A 24,160-nucleotide genomic window follows, 5' to 3' on the forward strand; every position below is an offset into this window, starting at 1 on the left:
AATTACTAGATGTGCAGTCAAATGACCCTTTGATTTTGTGGCCCACCCTCACCTGTTTCTAAGGCTCAGGTGTAACCTTACACTTTACGCATCTCTGGACTCTTATCAGTGAAAGAACCTTATGCAGTAATATTCTACTTCATCTCTATTTATTAACACTCATCACAAACAGATGCACACATCAGGCACCCAGTGCTCACTGCATCCAATGAGACAGATGAACTCACCTTGATGAGCAGTCAGGATCAGGTACATCTGGGGGACTTCAGTTTCACCACTGCCATTGGCACAGGGTTGAGATCTGGCAGCTCTACTCTCAGCTGTGTCCTGGAGTTGGTTCCCCAATAATTTTCTTTTGGACCCAAGTTTATATAGTGAAACCTGAGTCCTGTTTAGCTCTATCTTAATCAATTGTTTTAGTTTAATTTTACTAACCAATATAATACACTGTAACAGAATTACCTAACCCAATCATATTCTTCTACCTTCATTGATTTACACCTAGCAAAATTAATTATACAGCAGACAAATAATTAAACCAGAGATCATACAAAGCATAAGAAAGTGAGGACTATAATTAGAAAATAAGGACTCCACAACCTCAGCTATTGATAAACAGTTTCTTGCCAGACAAAATGTTATTCAACTAAGTTTTCTTTACCCGTCTTGAAATCTGTTTTTTTATCTGGTGACAGTGGGTGCCATTAGGACAGGCTCCTTCTTAACACCCTGATATTACACTAGTTCGGTGTTTCTCAGATGGTGTTCTGCAGAACCCTGGGTTGCCAAGAAGCAAAAATAAGGGTTCAGTGAGAAAATTCCATTACAGCCTGAATTATTGTAATAGAATTTTCATGCATTTATGAATTTTATTGAAAACAATTTTCATTTGTTTGCCACAGTAAGTGTCCCTGTGTAATGCCAGCTTAGCCTGAGAGTGAGGCCGACGACATCACAAACACAGGCAGTCAGGGGGTCTGCAAAATTCTTTTGAGTTCAAAAAGGTTCCATGGCCAAATACAATTGGGAAACACTGCATTAGTTTAATACAATTTAGATGGATTGTGAGTAGGAGACTCCAAACTTTATAGCTGTCTGCTGTTCTTCATTCTGGCTGTAGGGGGAGGCTTTAGGCCTTCAAATATGGTTAAAGAAAAACTATACTGTTATAGTTGCTTCATCCTTTCTGGCCCAGGGTCACACAGATATATAGCACAGACAGTAATATACATTCAAAGGCCATGCATCAAAAATCATGAATTTTTAAAGAGACATACATTTTGATTCCTTTTATTTGCCTTTTTGTTTCCAGTACCGAGACCTGCCTCCTTTCCATACCCAGCAGCTCCTATGTTCATAAATATGCCAAATAGTGCCTGAGCCATGCCAAAAGCTGGAGAGCTGGTGATGCTTATGATATGTATTTCACATCTACACATACATGGTCTTGATATCATAGAATCAGAGTTGGAAGAGACCTCAAGAGTTCATTGATTTTTAACCCCCTACCCAAAGCAGGACCAACCCCAGCTCAATCATCCCAGTCAGGGCTTTGTCAAGCCATGACATAAAAATCTTGAGGGATGGAGATTCCCTTCCAGTGCTTCACTACTTTCCTAGTAAACTAGTTTTTCCTAATATCTAACCCAGTGGTCTCCAACCTTTTTACACCCAAGATCACTTTTTAAGTCTCAGAACAGGCAAAGATCTACTGCCCCGCCCCTTCCTTGAAGCCCTGCCTACATTACATGAGGAAATCTAATGTAAATGTACTGCACAGGTGCGCAGTTCAGAGAGGGCTCAAGAGCTACTCTTAGAGCCCCTGAGATCTACCGGTAGATCGCGATCTACTGGTTGGTGACCACGGATCTAACCTATATTTTCCCCACTGCAACTTGAGAACATTGATCCTCATTCTGCCATTTCTTACTATCTCGCTGCATCCTTCTGGTAGTTAAAGGCTGCTATCAAATCCCTCTCTTTCTTCTTAAATTAAATAAACCCAAATCCCTCAACCTCTCCTCGTAAGCCAAGTGCTCCAGCCCCCTCATAATTTTGGTTGCCCTGCCTGGACTTTCCTCAGTGCATCCATAGAATTTCTGTAATGGAGGCCCAGAATCTGCTGGCAATGCTCCTCCTAATGCACCCCAGTATACTGTTAGCCTTCATGGCAACAAGGACACACTGTTGACTCATATATAGCTTGTCATCCACTGTAATCCTCAGGTCTTTTTCTGCTGATCCTGCACTACAGAAAATTACATTGTTTAATATACTTTCTGGATCCAGGCCTTTGCAATGATGCTGCATCCATAGACTCCGACTCTGTGGGTACCATGGGGCTACTACATCCATAGAAAAAAAATGTGGGACCCACTGGCAGCCCCATGGATCAGCTCTGCCCCTCATCCCATTCTCCCATGCACCACTGGGCTCCACAGATCAGCGTCTCCCTCCAAGCAGAGCTTCATGAGAAGTAATTCTTCTGCTCAACTCTGCACTGCTTAGGCTTAACTGAAGTATTGTGTTGAATTCTGGGCACCACATTTCAAGATGTAGAGAAATAAGAGTCCAAAGAAGTGCGTCAACTATGATTACAGTTCTAGAAAACATGACCAAAAAGGGGAGACTGAAAGAACTGGGTTTGTTTAATTCAGAAAAGAGAAGACTGAGAGGGGACATGATACCAGTTTTCAAGTACCTAAAAGGATGTTACAAGGAGGAGGGGAAAATTATTCTCCTTGACCTCTGATGATAGAAGTATCGGCGGGCTTAAATTGCAGCAAGGGAGGTTAGGGTGGACATTAGGAAAAACTTCCTAACTGTAAGGGTGGCTAAATACTGGAATAAATTGCCTAGGGAGCTTGTGCAATCTCCATCATTGGAGTCAAGTGCAAATTAGACAGACAGCTATCAGAAATAAAATGGTGTTGGACCTCTGGTGAAGGCAGGGGACTGGAGTTGATGACCTTTCAAGGTCCCTTCCAGTTCTAGTGTATTAGGATTTGATTTTATGATTCTATGATTTTCCTGTGTAGATTGTATCGTGATTGTTAAAATCTGAGTGCCAAATCAAGGTTTTCCCAGAATCAAAAAGCTTTTCCTATGTGAATGCTCCAATGTTTAACAAGGCCTCACCTCTCCCTGAAGCTCTTCCCACAATCAGGGTTTCTCCCCTGTATGGATTCTCCTATGTCTAACAAGAGGTGAACTCCTACTAAAACTTATCCCACAGTCAGGGCACCTGAAGGGTTTCTCCCCTGTGTGGGCTCTCCTATGTGTAACAAGATGTGAGGTCCTACTGAAGCTCTTCCCACAGTCAGAGCAGTTGAAAGGTTTCTCTCCTGTGTGGATTCTCCTATGTTGATTAAGATGTGATTTCCAACTGAAGTTTTTCCCACAGTCAGAGCAGATGAAGGATTTCTCCCCTGCGTGGATTTCCCTATGTGTAACAAGGTCTGATCTCTCACTGAAGCTTTTCCCACAGTCAGAGGAGTTAAAACACGACTCTCCTCTGTGGGTTCTCTGGTGTCTAAAAAGATTTGAGCTCCTACTGAAGCTTTTCCCACAGTCAGAGCAACAAAAGAGTTTCTCCCCTGTGTGGATTCTTTTATGTCTTTCAAGGTCTGACCTCTTACTGAAGCTTCTCCCACAGTCAGAGCAGCTGAAAGGGTTTTTTCCTGTGTGGATTCTCATATGATTAATAAGATGTGATTTCCAGCTGAAGCTTTTCCCACACTCAGAGCAGATGAAGGATTTCTCCCCTGTGTGCTTTCTCCTATGTATATTAAGATGTGATTTCCAACTGAAACTTTTCCCACACTCAGAGCAGCTGAAGGGTTTCTCCCCTGTGTGGGCTCTCCTATGTGCAACAAGGCTTGAACTCTCACTGAAGCTTTTCCCACAGTCAGAGCAGCTAAAGGGTTTCTCTCCTGCGCGGATTTTCCTATGTGTAACAAGGTCTGATCTCTCGCTGAAGCTTTTCCCACAGTCAGAGGAGTTAAAACACGACTCTCCTGTGTGGGTTCTCTCATGTCTAAAAAGATTTGAGCTCCTACTGAAGCTTCTCCCACAGTCAGAGCAATAAAAGAGTTTCTCCCCAGTGTGGATTCTTTTATGTCTTTCAAGGTCTGACCTCTTACTGAAGCTTCTCCCACAGTCAGAGCAGCTGAAGGGTTTCTCTCCTCTGTGGATTCTCTGATGTTCAATAAGAGTGGCACAGTCATTGTAAGAGGAGGGTTCTTGTTCATGGGGGATTTTCTGTTGAACAGTTTCTATATTTCTTTTCACCCCTCTTCTCTTGTGACTGGAGTTACCCTGTCCCTTCTCTGGATGGTTTCTCTCCTGCCTGTCTGGGCCATGCTGATTCTTACAGGCCTCTCCCTGCTCAGATATCTGGGAAACATGCCCTTCAGATCTTTCCAATAACATCCCATGTAGAGCCATTCGCTCCAGAGCTTCCTGCTGAAGACTCTCCTCATCCTTCTCACTCAGCATCCCATCACCTGCAGGGATAGAGAGAGAAACCAGACATGAGTCATTCCCTGTGCTGAGCTGAACGGAAACTCTGAATAGGGAACAGAAAAGGGGAACACGCCCAAATAATCCTAGAAACATCAATAATCATGAGCTGAGCCCATCCTCCTTCCCCATAGCCCTTTCCCAAAGGAGAAAGTCTAACCTTTGCAACTCCAGTCAGAGGGGGGGGGGGGGGGGGGGGAGAGACAAGCTAAAAAGTCAGTTAGACTTGATGAAAATGCACAAGTGACACCTGCTTGAGGACACAGAAATTAGTTTGTCAGTTTAACTGATTATTAACCTGTGTGGGCGTCACTGATTATCTCCCCTTCCTCACAGACCTGGAGATCTGGGATCCGCAGCTCCTCCCTCGCTCCACCCAGGAGATCACATGAGCTTTCAAGACTGGAAATCCTGCTTGGGGGAGTAATTAACCAAATACAGATTTTGTTCATTAACAGGGCTTGCCAAGCCATGGCATGCCCTGCTCGCCAGCCGTGCTATCCAGTGTTCTGCGCAGGCGCAGATCGCCTGAACCCGGCTCTTCTGGGATGTAATCTACTCGCCATGGGTGAGTAGATTACATAGATTGTCAAGCCCTGTTCATTAAGGTCTGAGGGTATGTCTACACTACCCCGCTAGTTCGAACTAGCGGGGTAATGTATGCATTTCACGAGGAGTACCGGTAGTTCGGAATAGGACCCTAGTCCGAACTACCTAGTTCGAGCCCCGTGTAGCCGCGCTACACGGGGTTCGAAGCAGCGGGGATTTAAAAATGGCGGCTCCCCGCTTATGCTAATGAAGCCCGGGAAATTCAAATCCCGGGCTTCATTAGCAAGTGCGGTATGCATACATTACCCCGCTAGTTCGAACTAGCGGGGTAGTGTAGACATACCCTGAGCCATTATTGCTTCCAGAGCCAGGATCTGAGCCACCCATCCACAGAGGCTCCTTCCCCACCTTGCAGAGATTGGACGGTACAAGATCCCGGGACACACCTGTGGTAAAGGTGCATCACCCCCTGCCTGAGGAATGGCCCGGCTGATTCCGTGGAGGACCTGAGTGCTCTGCTGCACCCTGGAGGACAATGGATCTTAAAGTGTGGTCCATGGACCACTAGTGGTCTGTGACCATCTTGCAGGTGGGCTGCAGGCTTGGGACTTGCCTTTGAGCCTTCAGTGTGAAGCCAGTGCTGGTGCACTGAGCCCCCCTCCAAAGTTGGAGCACCAGCACCAGCTTCCCACTATGGGGGAGAGCCAGCCTGTGAGCATATTATGACTTACAGGAGAAGGAAATGGCTCTGTGTGCTGCCACTCTCTTCCCCTCTGGCTGGAAAACACTCACCTGTAGGCTTCCCTACAGAATTCTGGCCAATGGAAGCAGTGGGGAAGGGGAGGTGGTGTCTAGGAGTGGTGGGAAGTATGGAGACAGGCAAGTGACTGTTATGGCTTCACTGCAGCCTCCTCTGCACTTTTTAAAATATTCACCCGCCCCAGGACACTAGGATGACATGTCTCCACAAAGGCAGCGTAAAGGCTTTACAATTAAAAACACACCGATCCAAGTCAGATCCTGCATCAAGTTCTGCTCAGGTAGAACTCCTCAGCTCTCTGTACCAGATCTGTCTCCCTCCCATCAAACGAACCTCTCCCACGAGATGTCCACCAGCTGTCAACTGAAACTCACCTTGGCCAAATGTAAGTGCTTCCTCTGTCCCTGCTGATAGGAGATGCCACACCTGTTGGCCTAGAACTACAGAGAAAAGATCTTGGGGTTTACTCTATAATTCTAGCAGTGGAACATAGTGGGGCCGCCACATTCCTCCTCCTCATCACATAATTACATGGTCTGAGATATGCCAAGAATAACATCGACAATATTAGGAGGAAGTTAACACCAGCTCCTCACCCCAGCCCCAGAGTTGCCTCAACAACACGAAAAAGGAGGCTCAGCTTGGACTGACCTCACTCTTGGCACCCCACCCACTGTGCAGCCTGCTCCCTCCTGCCAGGCTCTAGCAAACACCAGTAGCTGCAGCCCAGCTGGTGCTGGGATGCTCCAAATAGCCCACTCCCACCTCGTCCCACTGACCCTGTCACCCCTCCCCCTATTCTCCCAAGCTACCCCATCACATGACCATCTTCCAATCCTCTGCAGGGTCCAAGAGGCACCTCGTTAACAGAATCCCTCACGCAGCTCCACTCACTGGGTCTGTGGCCATTCACTTCAGGTGCAACCATGCAGGCAGACACCTTAGAGCAGTGGCTTGCATCTGCCGGTCCATGGACCAGTGATGGGCCGTGAACTGCTGGCTGCTGGGCCACGGCACACTTCCTGAGCACAGGGGCGGGTGAAGCGCTAGGACTCAGAAGCAGCCAGCAGGAGTCTGGGAGCCCGTTGCTCAACTGGACCTGGCAGCAGCAGCAGGAAGTGATTCTTGGCTCTGGCCGGGCAGCAGGAAATGACTTACAGTCTCTGCTTGCTAAGACTCCGGGGTCAGACAAAGGCCAGATCCCTGAAGCCTGTGAGGAAGGAGGGTGATGGAGCTGCTGGGCCCCACAGCTCAGGCTGCAGCCAGGAGAGTGAAATCTCCCACAGGGCCAGTGGTATTTAGAAAGCTGTGCTTGGGGAGCCACTCCCAAGGAAGCACCCCCAGCCCTGCCAGTCCCTGCCCCAGGGCCAGCCGCGCTTCAGGACAGGTCAAAGGCCCTCCCCTCCACCCCCCGGGAACAGGGTCCCAGTGATGCAGGATGTCACGTTACTGAATTTTAAGGGGAGCAGCCAGATCACTGCTGCACCCATGGGGGCGGTGTTTGCCCCAAAAGTTGGTACAAAGGGGGCCATGTGAGGTGTCAAACGAAAGCTTACCTTTTACTGATTCTGTATATGCTATGCAGGTAATTGTATAACATCTGTATGTGAGTTATAAACATGTACTCTGTTGATACTGGAAAATTTTCTGTCTGAGGCAGAGCAATGGGCCAGGAATGTTTGCTCAATGGCTAGGCTGATGAGCGAGGCTCCAGGGACAATAGATCTCTAAATGCCTGGCCACTGACCATGTGACCTCTAGTAACCTACTCCAGCTGGGAAGATGTCAGAAGAGATATATAAGTGCCATGTGGCATCCTCCATTGGGTCCTCAGATTTGCTCTTAATCCCAGATGCAGCCTCGCAGGGAACTATGAGCTGGAAAGAACTGTGGACCCATCCTGACACAGGATGTACACCAAAGACTTTTAAGCCAGCAGTTATAACATCTCTGCTATGAGCCTGCATCAAGAACTGGGAGATTGGATGCATGTAATGTATTCTACTTTAACAACTTTACTCTCACGCTTTTCTTTCTTCTAGTAATAACCTTTAGATTTTGGATTCTAAAGGATTGGCTCCGCATGATTTGTGGGTAAGATCCAGAGTGTAAATTGATTGGGACCTGTGGCTGGTGTCTTGGGACTGGGAAGAACCCGTTTGGAGTAGGCAAGATTGGGCTCTAAAACCCTTCACCTGCGTGTTAGGCCCGGGGCTGTTAGGGGCACAGATAGGGCTGGGGTGTCAGAGGGGTTTTGCTCATGAGGCTTCTGGCTAGCCAGAAAGGCAGCTGAAGCGCTCTGTGCGACTGGTTTGTGGCCTATTTAGGAAGGGCATCCAGTCTGGGGCTGTACAGAGCCCCGAGTTTGAGCAATTCACCCTGAGTGGACAGCTGTGCCCAGACTCGGCCTGGTCCGTCAAATAGAGGGAGGCAGAAGGCGCTGAAGGGAAGTTGCGGAATTCAGGGGAGACATGGAGTAGATGGGAGCAAGGGTACAATAGAGGGAAACTCTCAGGGAGGATCACAGGGAGGGAAAGGGGGATGCAGGAAGGGAAGGCTGGGGGGATCCTGAGAGAGCAAGAGCAGCCTGGCTGGGGAAGAGGGAGACACAGGGCAGGGCTTGTACAGAAGGAGATGGGGGAGATACAATGGCAGCTTCCTCACTCCATGGAGCAGGAGGGGGGAGGGCAAAACTGATTGCTGGTAGCACTTGGGGACACCAGCTCCTGTGCCCCAACAAAATATCTAAAGTTTCAAAACAAGGTGCCCCAAATGCCCCCTTCCACCCCTCTCCTTGCACCCCTCCCTCTGCAGGCACCAGCTGCCCCTAGGGTAGGAGCTGTCCCACTCAGCAGCCAAAAGGGAAATTTTTTTGTGATTTCTTTTAATATTGATATCTGCAAACTCTGATCTGTTTGGGACTGGTAACTATTTGCATATTTATTACTCGCATAATGAACATGCAAATACAACGCTACCAGTTTGTGACTGGGATGGGCAGTCCCCGGTGCATGAGAGTTTGGGAACCGCTGCCTTAGCGGGAACGCTGCCAGAATGAAGGCGGCACTGATGGAACTGCAGCAGCAGGGCAACCCAGCAAAGGAGGGGCTGCCCAGAAAATCAGCGACTGCAGCAGCAGCAGTAGCCTCAGCAGCAGCAAACCAAGCAACTCTATGGGCTTCTCTCTGTGCCCCACAGAGCAGCAGGGATCTCAGCAACAGCTTGCCATGAACTTGCCAGCGGGCCCTGGGCTCCCTGCGTACCCGAACCCCCTCTAGTGCCTAACACAGCAGAAGCCCCATTCTGCTGGCGGCCAGAGGGGTTGCTAAGGAAAGGGAAAGACAGGAGGAACAAACGGGCAGTTGTAGAATGAAGAGGGGCAAGTCAAGGTCAGACCACAAGACTATGAAAGTGGCCCCAGGGGATTTGTCTGTCTCCCCTGCCGCCCAGTATTTTGATACCACCAGCAGCTGGCTGTGCTGTTTGAGATGTCTTCTCCGAAATCTCTGAGGGTATGTCTACACTAGTCCTCTAGTTTGAACAAGGGAGGCTAATGTAGGCATTCGAAGTTGCAAATGAAGCCTGGGATTTAAATATCCCGGGCTTTATTTGTACGTTCCCATCAGGTCGCCATTTTGAAATTCCACTAGCCCTAAGTAACTGCCCATGGCTACATGCAGCAGTGAAACAGCAATTTGAACTCCTCATTCCAGGAGGAGTAACAGTTAATTCGAACTAAGGACTTAGTTTGAATTGCCGTTTCACTGCCGCGAGTAGCCGCGGGCAGTTACTTCGGGCTAGTGGAATTTCAAAATGGTGACCAGATGAGAACATGCAAATAAAGCCCGGGATATTTAAATCTCGGGCTTCATTTGCGACTTTGAATGCCTACATTAGCCTCTCTAGTTCGAACTAGGGGGCTAGCGTAGACATACCCTGAGAGCTGCAGAGATCTCCTCAGCTCCTGAAAGCTGGGCTCTGTCACCAGACCTGCTCCACGGCCTGAGGGTGGAAAGCTCCAGCCTGAATTCCTCTTGCTCACCCCCAGCTTGTGGCACAGGGAGTGGAGGTTCCTTGAGTGTCCCTGATGCTGGTGTCACCACAGTCTGATCTCCTGGACAATGGGTGGCAGGACTGGGTGGACCTCAGGGTGCTTGCCCAGTATATAGCGCTGCTGATGCAACATGTCCCCCAGGAGATAAAGGCTGCCCTGTTGCCTGCTTCTGTGCCTGTATCACCTGCCTCGCTAGAACTTAAGGTCAGGCCCCTGCTTCCTCAACTCCCACCCATCACTCAGCCTCCCATTTCAGCTGTTTCATACTGAGGGGCAGCGTTCTGGGTGCTGACTGAGCTGGTACGTTTGTTCGGGTGGGATACATCTCACTGTACCTGTGCTAGAGTAGCTGGGACACTAGCATCATGTTCCTTCAACAGTAAACCTGGCCAAGAGCGAACAGAGCCTGTGTCTTTCTTCAGCAACATCCCTGAGCTGTGGGGCATGGACAAGCAGCACACTCTGCCAGTGTTGCACAAGGGTGCCCCCACAGGCACTAACAGCAGCCAGACACAGACCCACCTGCTGATCTTGCCTGGCCCCTTCCATGAACACCTGTGGCCAAGGCACAACATGGGCAAGATGATGGGGAAGCACATGGAGACCTTGGCTGTGGGAAGAGCAGCACCACTGTTATGTCCTTGAACCTGCTTCCCCTGGGAGAAGGCATGGATGGGACAGTCTCTCACACAGGAGCCAAGATTATTGGAGCTGATACTCCTGACACTGGGGGGCAGAGGACATTGAAGGGCCTCAACCAAACCCAACCCAAATCCTCCAGAGCCCAACCCAGCTTCTGATGCCCGAGGGGACAGGAATCCTTACCCAGCCAGCTCACAGCCTCATAATTCTCCTGCATCACATCCCTGTAGAGGGCTCTCTGGCCCAGGTCCAGCAGACCCCATTCCTCCTCAGAGAAACACACAGCTACCTCCTCAAAGCTCACCGGCTCCGCCACAGCCATCTCCTGCCCTTGGCTCTGCAGGCCAGGGGCTGTGCTGGAGACAGACATGGGAGTTCTGCAGCCTGTCGGGGGAGAGGAGCAATTGGAGACATTTCAAAAAGAGCTTTAATCCTTTCCACACACCCATTCTCCCCAGATTCTGTCCCTGGTGACACACGTGCTAGACTCTGCCCTGGTGGGCAAAAGTTTGAGTCTAGATATTCCATAAACACCACAAACAAGTTAGATCCTAAATCCATATTCATTTCTCTCCGTACCTGGCTTGAGTTTCAACATTACTGCACCTGCAACAATGGGATTCTGTTCTCAGCAGCCAGGCTGTGTCTACACTGGCACAATCTTGCGCCAAAGCGGCCGCTCTAGCGCAAAAACTTGCTGCCTGTCTACAATGGTTACTTGTTCTTGTGCATGTGAACTGACGTTCTAATGTATGAAATCAGGGCTTCTTGCTCCAGAACTCTGACGCTCCCACTCAGGAATAAGCCCTTTTGCGCAACTGTTCTTGCACAAGAGGTCAGTGTAGACAGGCAACATGAATTTATTGTGCAAGAAAGCCCTATGGTTAAAATGGCCATCTGAGCTTTCTTGCGCAAGAGAGCATCTTCACTGGCATGGATGCTCTTGCGCAAAAGCACATGCCAGCGTTGACACTCTCTTCTGGAAGAGTTTTTGTGCAAGATCACGCCAGTGTAGACGTAGTCCCGGTGTTTTTGATAACAAGCCACATATTTATCTGCTTGAACACAGACGTAGGTTAAATTTAGGCTGCTGTATTTAAAACCCTTAGTCTTCATTCATTGATTTGCAGCGCAAACTTTGGTTCTCTCATCTGACAGAGACTTTATAAACCTTCTCCACAACAGAAATTAAGTGAAGTTAATACAAGTATTCAGGCGCTTATTAAACATGTGTGCTGAGTGTTTGCAGGATGAGATCTTAAAATTCATGGATTCTTGGGATCAGAAGATATCCTTAGTCATGCAGTCTGACCCCCTTTGTGGCATAAGCCCTTGCTTGCACTTAGCCCAGTTACCTAGGCACAAAGCTCACTTTCTCCAAAGCATGTTTTCTAGAAAGTCGCCCAGTGTTGATTTGAAGACATCAAGAGATGGAAAATCCACCAGTTCTTTGCTCATTTGTTTCAGCATCTAATCCTCTTCCCTATCAAACATTTGTGCCTTTTTTCTAACCTGAAATTCTCTGGCTTCAGCTTTCAGATATTGGCTCTTCCTGAGCCATATCCACTAGACCAGGATGGGCAATACAATTTCATGGGGGGCCACTCCACGATTTTGGAAAATGGCTGAGAGCGACACTCTTCCATGACATTAATGGAAGAAATGCAGGGTCTGAGATAGGAGTTGGGAGCAGAAGGGAGCTTGGGGTAAGGGATCCAGGAGGGAGACAGGGGAGTGGAAGAGAGTTTGAGTGAAGGAGGCAGGTGTGACCTTGGGCACTGGATTAGCCTGGACTCATTAGATATTTAAATTAACTTTAATTTAGGAAGTGGCTGAGTGGACAAATAAGGGACTGTGGGTTTCTGACCACTGGGAACTTCTTGCAAATATAGATACAGGAGGAAGACAGAGAGTTTGGGTATGTAGAGAGGGGAGCAGAGATTAGGAGGGAGAGGTTGGGATGCCAGAGACAAGCTCTGCCCAGGAGACATACCTGAGTTACTCCTGACCAGTACCCAAGCACCTTTCTCAGGCAGGCAGGGAGCCTGCCCGACCCTCGCACAGACTGCAGTGCCATGTGCGTGTATGAATAATTAAGAGCTGGAATAGAGGGGATGTGGTGCTTAGTTTCCGGCCAGAAACCGGCCAATGGGATTGCCCTGGGGTTGGAAGTAACACCTGAAGCCTTTCCCTCCCTCTCCCCCAGGCTCACAGTCACTTTGTGAGTGGCTTGTTGACGGGGCATGTCAAGCATGGAACCAGCTCGTGGCTCCCCCAACATCCGTGGGTGGATTCCGATGGCTTGGCAGGCTGGATTCGGCCCATGGCCTGCATTTTGCCCAGGCCTGCACTAGACTGAAGAGTCCATGGGGATCCAACAGTTTCTTGCCATGAACAAACTGATACAGTGGAAGCCAGTCAGCTCTCAGTCTTTCAGCCTATTTATTGTTTGAAACCAACCCCGGACTGAAACTGACTGAGCAGTGAAATCTGAGCCTGAAGATGCCCTCTGTTGTGTGCTTTAGCATCACCCCTTAAGCATCACACCCCAGAGACCAGTGTTTCTGAAAGTGTCCACAGGTCCCCAATCCAGTGCCTCTGGGGCTCCTCACTGATTAGTGGGTGAGATTCAGGGCTGTGTGCGCCATGTTCACTTGGTTTGGTTGGTAACTTAAACGACAATCCCATGAAGAGGTTTTCACTGGAATTGTCTCATCATTTAAAGAATCCCCACCTGCAAACTCACCTTGTCTGAACGCTCCCAGGGTCTTTCCTCTTGCTCTCTCCAGTGCCAAGGGCAGAGTGTCTGGAGGGAGAAGGAATAAGAAAGGGGAGATTCCAGGCTCTCCTCTTTATAACAATGTCCCCACTCTGAACTCTGTGTTTCAATTGTATCAGAGACCAGACAGGCACACACTCAGGTGTTTAATATTAAAAGGTCTGAAACCTTCTGTTTCCCCTCTCACTCAAGCACCTCCCAGCAATGGTGCCAACATCCCTGCAGCCTCAGCCCTGACCCAGTAGAGACAAGCTGTAAATGAGATTTACTTTTCCCTCCTCATCCCTTCCCACTTGGTTTCTCTCAGTCACTTACCCCCTCTTGTCATAACCTAAAGCTTTGGTGGCGGAAGGCGTTGCCATGCTTTACCCATTTTGAGCCCTTTGACACTAACGAGAGGATCAGAGTTTGCAAACTCCTGGCGCAATCTGCAAGCAGTTGGGTCTGTTCACTCAGTATCTAAGGAGAGCAGTATGATGGGGCCGTCGTTCTCCACATGGGAATTGGGGCAGGGGAAGGTTGGCTTCAGAGGCCAGATTTAATAGTCTCAGATACTTAAACCACTTTCTCCTCCTCCATCCCTTCTAGGTACCTTTGAACTCCCTCAGAGTCTCTGACAGCGCAATCGTTTTCTGGGAGAAACTGACGACTTCTTTTTCGAGTGCAGGAAAAATCTCCTCTGGCAGCTGGAACTGCTCCATCTCGCACCTGGACAGAAACAATTTCATGTGATAGTATTTAATTTACTTATAAGTTCTGGTGAGTGAGTCTCAGCTCTTAACAGGTCTGGAGTTAGAATTCCTCCAATTCTCCCAGCCTTAGAGCAGGGGCAAAACAGTCCATGGCTGCGCAACCTTCCCCTGAAAGGTCCCATTGCTGTTCTTCACCCCTGGCCCGGAGAGTCTAGCTGAGGGACAAAAGTGGAATTGAGTCACCTTGGCCTCCACCTGGGAACCTCCTGTCTCTCAGCACCTAAAGGTCTGTAGAAGTCTGCTCACTGGGAACTAGACTGAGATACCAGCTCCACCCTCTCCAGCACCTTTCACACAGGTCTCCAAACAGCCCATGGGTGGGACAGACTCTTGATCCCTGCTGCCTCGGGCTGAATGGGCCCAATGCCCAGCAGTGACAGACCCATGTTCCAGCCTCACAGTCCTGAGGCAGCCAGTCCCCAGGGAGGTGACAGCTCTAGGAAACACTTGAGGTCAGATTGTGCCCCTGAATGGAGAATTCCAGAGTCTGCTGTGCAAGGGTGAGTCCCTCAGAATTAAATGGGTCAGAGACATTTGTATCCAACATCTGGCTGTAGAGCCCTGGGGAGATGTGGTGCCAACATCAGCTCCAAGCTCTTGCTCTGCGCTGTGCAATGTGAGGGGAGTGAGAGCCATGTACCTGCTCAAGGTCCATCTGATGTCCTAGAGAAAACAGACAGAAAAGCATCTCAGCACCATTGGACACACATAGGGGGCTCCAGGGAAGGGATTTTGCAAACATGAGGAAGAAAAACCCTGGCCTGGCCCCAGAGTCATGGATCCCCTGAGTGAATGGGACTTTGCCATCTCTAATAGCTCTGTGCCTGTGACTCTGCAAAGCACAACAGTCACTCACATGGAAGCAATGCACGTGCCAAGTTACGCACAGATCTGACATCTGGAGCCCAGCACCAGTGGTTCGGGAGCCTCTCTTCCTTGTGCAGGGAGCTGTGATGTTTCTCCCTCAGTCTCACCTGCAGGAATTCACTCGCTGGCTTCTGACACTTCCCCTCCAGCTCACCAATCTGCTCACTGAGATGAGAAATCAGTGCAGAGAGTCTCCTGACCATGTCAGTCTGGAACCTCCCAATCTCCTCATCCAGCTTCTCCAGCTGAGCCAGCAGGAGTTGTTCTTGTTCCTCCAGGAACTGCCGCAACTGCTGAAACTCAGCCACAACCTTCTGCCTCTCGGCTTGTGTCTGTTTCTGTATGAAAACAGGGAAAAGGCAGGTCAGGGACATGGGTGGAACCTGGAGCCCTTACATGGGGAGTTGAGTGCGCAGCAGGGAGAACTTCTCAGAAAACCCTAAAATTTGTGACATTTGACTCAACTCTGCAGGTACTAGGGAGAGAGTGTCTCTCCCAGCATCTCCTTTGGCCCCTGGGTCCCTCTGAAAGGGATGTTCCCATGTCTGTCATGGGCAGCATGTTCTGTTATTCATGGGTTCTGGAAATTCAGACCAAGTGCATCAGGAGCACCAACCTGACAGAGATACCCAGGGAGGAAAAAGAAGCAAAGATGTTAATGCACCAAGTGAGCAGACAGCCCCTCACAGGGACATTCATTTCCCCTGGTGGCGGATTTCTGGGAAAGTCACAGGGGCTGAACATTAACTGATCCACTGACATGGAAGCTCAGGGCCTGTCTACACATGGATCTAACCCAGCAATCCATGATCCAGGAAAAACACAAACAAGCCCAACCTCACGAAGGCCATAAAGGAGTCTGCCTCCTAACACAGCCCTCCCACTGCCAGTCCCTGCCGGTTCATAACAACAGGCACCTACCAGATACTCCTGGCTTTTCCCCTCTGCTGTCGTTTTCCTTCCTAGCAGCTTTTCTCTCTCTTCCCTCAGAGTCTTCAAATGGGCCTCCAATTTTTCCTGAAGAAACAGAAATAAGCACCAGAGTAAATCCCATAAGATGTTGGGAGCCTATTTGTCAGTTACAGTATTTTTAACCTGACAGACAAGGCCAGTAGCAGACGTGGGCTCTCCTGTGGGTAGGACTTTCTCATGGGGTCTGCCGGGAGTGGCCGCCAGGTAGGGACTCCCAGCAGCTCCAGACTGACATTTGCTACTGGGGCAAGTAGGCACTGCTGGGGACAGCGGGGAGTTTAACCAGTAACTGGCACCGATAAACATTAATTCATCAGTTAACCAGTTTGAACTCTGGCTACAACCCAGTCAAATCCCAGTAGTGCCTGGCATGGCCCTGCGCTGCCTGGAGCCCAGCTATGGGTGGATTCAAGGCGCTTGGGGCCCCACAGCATCCAGCACAGTGACCTCCTCTAGTGCTGGCTGCTGCATCTGGGTTTAACTGTTCATATAGCAGCCCAGAAATTCAGCATCTCAGTGGGAAACCAGCTCTCCTTGGTGGGCCTGTAGCAAGGCGTCTTTCCCTCCTAAGGGCCACACTTCATCATTGTTCAGTGATGTGAAGAGGCACAGGGAATGCAGCCTAGTGGTTAGTGTAGCCTTGGACTGAGCCTGGAGAGAGCAGGATTCGGGCCTATACTCTATCACTGATGTGCTTGGTGACCATGAGGGAACTTGCTGCCTCACTTTCCCTTCCCACTATTTGTCTAACTAGACGGTGACATGCTCACTGTCCCATTCTGGGTGTTGTGCAGGGCACACATGCCTTTGTGGGTCTATAAGGCAAATGACAGATTACTACTGCTTCTCAGCCAATCAGTAACAGCTTGTAACCTCCTCTTCTCCAGTCCTAAGGTAGCTCACTCCCATAGACTGGCCTGCAGCTCCTGTAATCTAAACCAGTGTTTCTCAGCTTTTCTTTTTTTATAAAGTACCCCCAGTATCTAGAGTTTTCAAACACACAATTTTTCTTCTACCATTGCAACACGTTTGTTTAAATAATTTAACCATAGCAGGGCAGGCAGTGAAATTTTTGGGTGTAAGAAGTACAAAAATAATAAAGTGCTGTAAAACTTAAAACAAGAATTCGGTTTTCTCCAAATTTCAGTTGTGTTGATGTACCCCCCAGACTTCTCTCAAGTACCCCTAAGAATACTCATACCACTGATTGAGAAACATTGATCTAAATCTTTCTGATTGTTAATACCTTCCTTTATGTTAAAACCCCTTCTGTCACCAGTGAAGGCTGGGTTTCAGGAGTCAGAGCCTCAGAGAAATATTTCCCACATCAGGTATGTGTAAAGACTTGATGTAAGTTGCCACAAAGCCAGAGCATTTACTTTTTACAGCATCTCTTGTACCATGAAGGCTTTAAAGAGCCTTGGCACATCTGTGCCAGGTAACAGTCAGTGAAATTAGCCTGTAACTAAAATCCAACATTATTTCCTATTACACTGGACAGCAACTCTGTACCTTGTACTCCTGAACAGCTTCCTGTAACGGCACCACCATGTAAGCCTGGGATCTGTCACAATCCACACAGATGGCAGTTTGATCCTCTTCACAGAACAGCTTCAGAGCCTTCTGGTGCTCTCCACACACCCCATCCCATCTTGCTCTCTCTGCTGCCTGGAAACTCAGTGGCTTGGCTAGTTCCACCACATTTGCCAGCTGCCAATTGGGCCGGAGGGGTCCCTGCTGCTCAGTGTCTCTGCACTGAGGGCTGAGGGGGGCCTGGCAGAAATTGTGCCCACACTCCAGAGTGACAGGAGCTGTGAAATCCTCCAGGCAGATGGGATGAAGCGCTTCCTCCCAGAGACTTTCCACGGGGCTCTCTGCAGCCATGGCTGCCTCTGGGCTGGGTAACAGGGGCCCTGTCACTTTCCTCAGCTCAGCAATGGATGGGCAGGTCCAGAGGGCAGTACGTGAGGTACCAGAACTGATGATACCAAAAAAATCAAAATTAAAAACCAAAAAAGCCCCAAAAACTTTACTCACCCACTGCCCCCGCCAGGGCCTCCATTGGGCCCCCTCAGTCACCTGCCCCAGCCAGAACCCTCCCCCGTCTCTGCGCCCCTGATGGCAGGGCCCCCCTCCTCATCCCGTACTCAAATCCCGCACACTCTGCAGCCCCCTCTCACAGCCCCTCTGTGCGCCCCCGGCCCGGACTCAGCGCTCACCCCCCCCCCCCCCCCGCACGAGGAAGCGCCAAAAGCCCGAGAGAGGGAGCGACACGCGCGGGGCTGAGTGTTTGTGACGCGACCGCAGAGGCAGGGCCGGGCAGCCCCAGCAGCCGGAGCCCCACCAGCAGCACAGGACTCCTGCCGCCCCAGCCGAGCCAAACCTTCCCCACCCCCAGCGCCCTCACTCTGGGCTGCCCCCTCCCCAGCCCGGCTGTGCCAGCCCCGCAGCGAGCAACTGCACCAACCGCCCCCTCAGAACGCCCACCGCAATGCGCGGCGCATGCGCAGTAACTGCAGCGAAGTCCCTCGGCTCGCGCTCGGAGCAGACGCTGCTGCGGGCCACAGCTGGGTGGAGGGGGCCTGGGGACGGGGAGTGACGGGCGGGGGCGGGACGCATTGAAAACCGGCCGCGGCGGCGCGAAATAAGGGTGGAGAGAGAAAGACGGTCAGAGTGCGCATGCGCTGCGACTCAGTGACTCCGACTGCAGTCGAGCGCCCAGTCCCAGCTAGGAGCTGGAGCTGCCTGGCCCGACGGCGCAGGAATGTGCTACGGGGGCTCTCGTTGGTACGATAGTAAGAGAGTGGTCCTGAGGGGAACAGCAGCCAGCGGCAGCACCATCCTACATGCACGTCCCCGTCCAGAACAGCTCCCTGTGGGATTGGGCATCATCGCTCAGGTGGGAGCTTTCTACGTGACCCCCGGAGCGGGGGCGGCTGCGCTGCCCGCGGAAACACGCTCCGGCGTTAAACCAGCTGCTGCGCTGGGGGCCCGAAGGAGAGCCCAGGGCCCGCGCTAGGGCCAAGGGGCGCTGCAGATCACGAGCCACGCGCGGACCCGGCCACTCCCTGCCGCGCTGCGAACGGGCTGCAGGTCCCCCCCCACGGGCCGACCCGGGCAGAGAGGATCCCGCGGCGCTGGGCTGGGGGGAGTAAAGGAAAGTGCCAGCGTCTGTAAATGGAACTTGTACCTCCCTCCTCCTGCTCCAGCCCCGTTCTCCTCAGCCCCATGCCTCGCCCCCGCCCCTGCAGCGCGCCCCCTCCCCCCGCCGTGCAACCCCTGCGCCTCCTCCATCACCCCACTCCTGCCCCAGAGCCCCCTGGCTCTCACCCCGCCTAGCCCACACAGCGACCCGGTGGCAGAACTGGGACAGCACCACCCGGGACACCGCCTGCACGTTGCGCCTGCCTCACCCGAGCCCCGCCCCCGTTGTAGAGTCATAAGTGCCGTTGCTTGCCCCGCCCCTTACTCTCAAGCCCTGGTGACTGAGGGATTCCCCTGCAGCCCGGAGGGCCGGGCTGCCCCAGAGAAGCTGAGGGCAGGGGGAGGGCCTCAGGGCGGGGGGGGACCGGGGCTCCACGAGCCAATCAGCACGCGGGGCGGAGCAGTCTTGTCCCCTCGCAACCGAGTGAAGCGCTTCCGCCTGCCAGGGATGCGGCCATTGGGCTCCGGCTGCGGCCACCGTCTGCCCGGGGCCCGCGCGGCTCCTACAGCGATGTCACCTGGCGCGAGACACGGACCCGCTGCTCGGGTCATTGCGGCTGCAGCGCGCGGGCTTGGCCGGACTCGGGAACCCCCGGGCTTTGTTAAATCGCCTGGGGGCGGCAGGCGGGGCTGGGGGGGTTACTGGAACCCGGGGCCACAGAACGTGTCTCCTCGGATGGACAGAGACACGGCACCTGCGAGCCCCTCACAGCCTCCCATGCAGCCCCCCCATAATCCCCACTGTAAGCCCCCCATAAATCTCATGGTGTTTTGACAGACACCCCAATATCCTGCAAAGCCGAGCTCTGAAGTGCTCCTGGACTCTGTTTGCCAGACACTGGGAATGGGCGTTGGGGTGTGTCACTTGGGGATTCCCTGTTTGGGTCATTCCCTCTGGAAGACTCCAATCATCTGAAGAAGTGGGCTGTGCCCAGGAAAGCTCATGATACCATCTTCATGTTTTGTTAGTCTATAAAGTGCTACCAGACCATTTGTTTTTTAGATAGTTATAAATACTCAGCTATTACTTTCTCTGTCAACATCAGACACAATGAATTCTGCACAAGCCTCACTCTCACTCCTTGTACACACAGTTCTGGGAGATGATCAGCACAGCCTGGTGGATTCTGGGGAACAAGTGAAGCCCCAGGGACCCTCAACACCAGCACAGGGACGGATGCCAGGGCCAGAGCCCTAGTGGGACATTTCTCACCAAAGCCTCCAGGGCTGGGATGTCTCTGGCTGGCTCTTTCCAATCCAGCAAACAGCCTGTGTTAGCTGCAGGGAGGAGAACAGCTGGTTGTTGCTGAAGGCAAGGCAGAGCCTGAGCTCAGGAAATCAAAACTAATTCTGTTCCCCAGGCCAGGGGAGCCATGGCTGCAGCAAGCCCCATGGAAAGTCTCCGGAAGGAAGCAACGTGTCCCCTCTGTCTGGAGTATTTCACGGACCCGGTGATCACAGCCTGCGGGCACAATTTCTGCCGCGCCTGCCTCAGCCGGTGCTGGGAAGGACCTGGCCCAGCTGCCTCCTGCCCGCAGTGCAGGGACCCTGTGCAGCAGGATGTCCTCCCGCACAACAGGCAGCTGGCAAACATGGTAGAATTAGTCAAACAGCTGAGCCTGCCAGCAGCGCAGGAGCCAGGCGAGGGCGAGGTGTGCGGGACGCACCAGGAGGCGCTGAAGCTGTTCTGTGAGGAGGATCAAGCCCCCATCTGTGTGGTCTGCAGAGAGTCCCGGGTGCACCGCACGCACATGGTGGTTCCTTTAGAGGAGGCTGCCCAGGAGTACAAGGTAGGGAACTGCAGCCCTGTCTGCTGGGGAATTACTCTGGGTCTTAGTCACTGGCTGATTTCCGTGACTCTTCCCTGGCCCAGTACAACTCACTAGTCAACTAAAGCCTCCCTGGCCCAGGCAAAGGCTGTAACAAAATAAATGCTTTGGCGGAGTGAGGAGGGAGCAACAGCGGCAAAATACCAAGTCTTTAAAGACACCTGGCTGTGGGAAAGTTTTCTCTGAGATGCTGAACCCTCTTCCAATGCGGCCCCTGCTGGAGAAATGCAGGAACTTTGCACACAAGGGCAAGGAAGGGGTAACCATGAGGTGTGTGTATCAGAGTTGCCAGCTAGGCTGCGAGACTACAGATGGGGAAGTTACAGTCTTTGGTTTTTAATAGAATGGTGTTTAAGGGAATTGATTATTTGTATTTGTATCACAGTAGCCCTTAGGGACTCTGCACAAACCACAGCGAAGGACAATCCTGCCCCCAACAGGGCACTGCTGCCCAGAACTGTACCAGGGAGTGAGGCAGCAGGTACCTGACCAGATGTCGTTGTCACTGCAGGGGTTTAGGACAGTGCTGGGCAAACCCCCATCATTCCTCATACAAACCTGCATGTCTAATTAGGGGGTCATTGACCCATCCCCAGAGCACAGGACATGCCCATGCCTGTCTGCCAGAACCACCTCCACCTGCATTGGTTGGCGTCTGTGGACCAGTCCCTGTCAGACCATCCCCACCTATGTCATTCTTTATGGAGGTGCCACCCCCCTTACCCCTGCCCTCACAGGTGTCCTGCTGCAACCTCCTGTTCCTTTCTCACCAGACAAAGCCACGGCCAGGGCTGAGTCCCCACCGGGCGGGGACAGAGCCCCACAGAACTGGGACTGTGCAGACAAGGCTTCCTGACATCTCATGGGGTTTGTCCTGGTGCTTAGCTCAGCTCTGTCCAACCATGGCAGTCACCAGTCCTCAGGGCTGAGCTCCCAGACCATTGTTAAACCCAGGTGGCAAATTTATATGAAATCTGGATTTGTTAGTTAAACCTTCTTTACAACAGGTTTATTGATTCACGCCCATGTGATTCCAGTGCCCTGTTACATGCTGTGCCACTAGTCCACCTGTGCACACCAATCAAGCTTGGTGATAACTGAGATTTCTGTCTAATTAAAAGGCGCAACCTGAATTGGTAACAGTGAGAATATGACACACACTCACTCTGCATTGACAGGATTTCATTTTCTTGGGGGCCTTGATGTCACCAAGCCATTGGGAGTAGCAGTCATCTTGGGCTGTGAGTGGAAAAATGGCCCATTCCACACCCCTCTCATCCCTCACAATGAAACCTCCCAGCTCATTTTTGTTTCCTCAGGAAAAATGCAAGGCCCATTTGAAGACTCTGAGGGAAGAGAGAGAAAAGCTGCTGAGATGGAAAGCGACAGGCGAGGGGAGAAGCAAGGAGTATCTGGTAGGTGCCTCTGGCTATCAGTGGTGTAGCAAGCATGGAGGCAGGGGGATGGGAGGGCAGTTGCCCCGGGTGCCATTCTAGGGGGGAGCACCAGTTTAAACCCCTCTGCTCCCCCCATAATCCCTCAGCTCACCTGCTCCTCCCCCACCTGCCGCCTCCGGCTGGAACCTCCTCCCCATCTCTCTGCCTCCAGCCTGACTCTCCTCCATCTCTGCCCGTGCGTGCTAGAGCCTGGCCCCAAACTGGAGTGGGAAGGAAAGACATGGTACAAGCTCCCCAACCCTCCCAGGGTCAGGCTCAGCCGTGTACCAGGGGCCTGGCTGTGTAGCAGGTTGTGTGTGTGGTGTGGGGGGGAGTACAAATTTTGCCTTTGCCCCCAGGCACACAACACCCTCGCTACACCTCTGGTGGCTATGGACCAGCAGGGTGTGACGGCGCGTTGGGGGTTCCCCGTCTCCTGCACCCCGAAATGGCACAAACAGACTGCACCAGCCAGTGGAATTGAGGGTGGTTTATTGCTCCTCCAGCACAGCGCAGCACAGATGTAATCTGGTTACAGGAACTGGGGCTAAGAGGCCTCAGTGTCCCCCCTTGAGATAGGGGAGTCCCAGCCCCCTCCCCAGCTCCTTATTCCCTGCCTTCCAGATAGGAACTAACTAACCCTCTCCAAGCCCTGCCCCCCAGCCAGGGCAGCATCCACCTTCCTTTGTTCCTCTCCATGGGGGGTGTCTGGCCACTGGTTCAACAAGTTTGGCATTACCTCTGCCTAGTGAGGCTTTCCCTGCTGGGTCTTGCTCCAGACAGCAGGGGTCACCACAGCCCAGCAAGTACCCCCACTACGTCACAGTTCTCCCCCCTCCGAGAGCGAACTGAGCAGGGTCACTCCGCTCGTGACCTGGGGAAGTTCGGGCCCCTCGCTACGGGACAGCGCGTCGGCGATGATGTTGGCGCTCCCCTTGACGTGGATCACTTCCATGTTGTAGTCCTGCAGGAGCAGGCTCCACCGCAGCAGCTTGGCGTTCGTCCCTTTCATCTGGTGTAGCCAGGTCAGGGGGCAGTGGTCGGTGAACACCGTGAAACGCCGGCCAAACAGGTACGGTTGCAGCTTTTGCAGGGCCCACACCATGGCCAGGCATTCCCTCTCTACGGTCGTGTAGCTCCGCTCCCGGGGCAGCAGCTTCCTGCTCAGGTACACGATGGGGTGACGTTCCCCTTTCTCATCCGCCTGCATCAGCACCGCCCCCAGCCCAGTGTCCGAGGCGTCAGTAAACACGATAAAGGGCTTGTCAAAGTCTGGGTTTACCAACACTGGGGCCTTGGCCAGGGCTCCCTTCAGTGCACAGAGAGCCCTCTGGCACTGCTCCGTCCAGACCACCCTGTCTGGCCTCCCCTTCCTGCACAGCTCTGTGATCGGGGCAGCGATGGAGCTGAAGTTGGGCACAAACCTCCGGTAGTACCCCGCCATCCCAATGAAAGCCTGGACCTGCTTCTTGGTCTGGGGCACAGGCCAGTCCCGGATGGCCTCCACTTTGGCCAGCTCTGGCTTCAAGCAGCCACTCCCCACCTTATGGCCCAGGTAGGACACTTCGGCCATTCCAACCTTGCACTTCCCAGCCTTTACAGTCAGCCCAGCCTCCCTCAGCCGATCCAGTACCTGGCTGACCTGGGCCACGTGGTCCTCCCAGGACTGGCTGAAGACGCAGATGTCATCGATGTACGCTAGGGCACAGTTCTCCATTCCCCTCAGCAGCTGGTCCACCAGGCGCTGGAAGGTGGCCGGCGCCCCTTTGAGGCCAAAGGGCAGGACCAGGAACTC

General features: G+C 52.1%; 2 protein-coding genes across 4 annotated transcripts in view; one reads left to right on the plus strand and one right to left on the minus strand.

Annotated features, from left to right (window-relative positions):
• Positions 1-19,272, minus strand: LOC102455832 (uncharacterized). 2 transcript variants are annotated; one of them, XM_075913017.1, is made up of 10 exons: positions 18,384-18,577; positions 17,409-17,874; positions 15,846-15,941; positions 15,032-15,262; positions 14,698-14,720; positions 13,898-14,013; positions 13,273-13,332; positions 10,710-10,910; positions 6,205-6,270; positions 1-4,505 (listed from the first exon to the last, which is right to left on the minus strand). In XM_075913017.1, exons 1-10 carry the CDS (start codon positions 18,575-18,577, stop codon positions 3,163-3,165), a joined length of 2,796 nt encoding a protein of 931 aa, XP_075769132.1. In that variant the 3' UTR covers positions 1-3,162. The 2 variants fall into 2 exon arrangements, with proteins under 2 accessions (XP_075769132.1, XP_075769133.1); XM_075913018.1 differs by lacking the exon at positions 18,384-18,577 and adding an exon at positions 19,227-19,272 and having other exon boundaries at positions 4-4,505.
• The window catches only part of LOC142821619 (zinc finger protein RFP-like), a 20,276-nt gene continuing 14,771 nt past the window's right edge, over positions 18,656-24,160 (plus strand). Inside the window, exons 1-3 of one of the 2 annotated variants that reach the window (XM_075913163.1) lie at positions 18,656-18,795; positions 20,195-20,890; positions 22,249-22,344. In XM_075913163.1, the coding sequence (XP_075769278.1) occupies positions 20,474-20,890; positions 22,249-22,344 (513 nt within the window). In that variant the 5' untranslated portion in view covers positions 18,656-18,795; positions 20,195-20,473. The remainder of the gene's footprint in view (positions 18,796-20,194; positions 20,891-22,248; positions 22,345-24,160) is intronic. The other variant, XM_075913162.1, reaches the window with a different exon arrangement.

The sequence above is a fragment of the Pelodiscus sinensis genome, chromosome 31 (genome assembly GCF_049634645.1).
Source record: "Pelodiscus sinensis isolate JC-2024 chromosome 31, ASM4963464v1, whole genome shotgun sequence".
Taxonomy (NCBI): Eukaryota; Metazoa; Chordata; order Testudines; family Trionychidae; genus Pelodiscus; species Pelodiscus sinensis.

What these genes read in the sequence shown, in the direction of transcription:
- LOC102455832 (XM_075913017.1), bottom strand. Translation starts at nt 18,577, where the DNA reads ATGCGCACTCTGACCGTCTTTCTCTCTCCACCCTTATTTCGCGCCGCC. An exon ending in CGCATGCGCCGCGCATTGCG is followed by an intron (nt 17,875 to 18,383) that starts GTGGGCGTTCTG and finishes TGGTATCATCAG; the next exon opens with TTCTGGTACCTCACGTACTG. An exon ending in CAGCGAGTGAATTCCTGCAG is followed by an intron (nt 14,721 to 15,031) that starts GTGAGACTGAGG and finishes TGTTTTCTCTAG; the next exon opens with GACATCAGATGGACCTTGAG.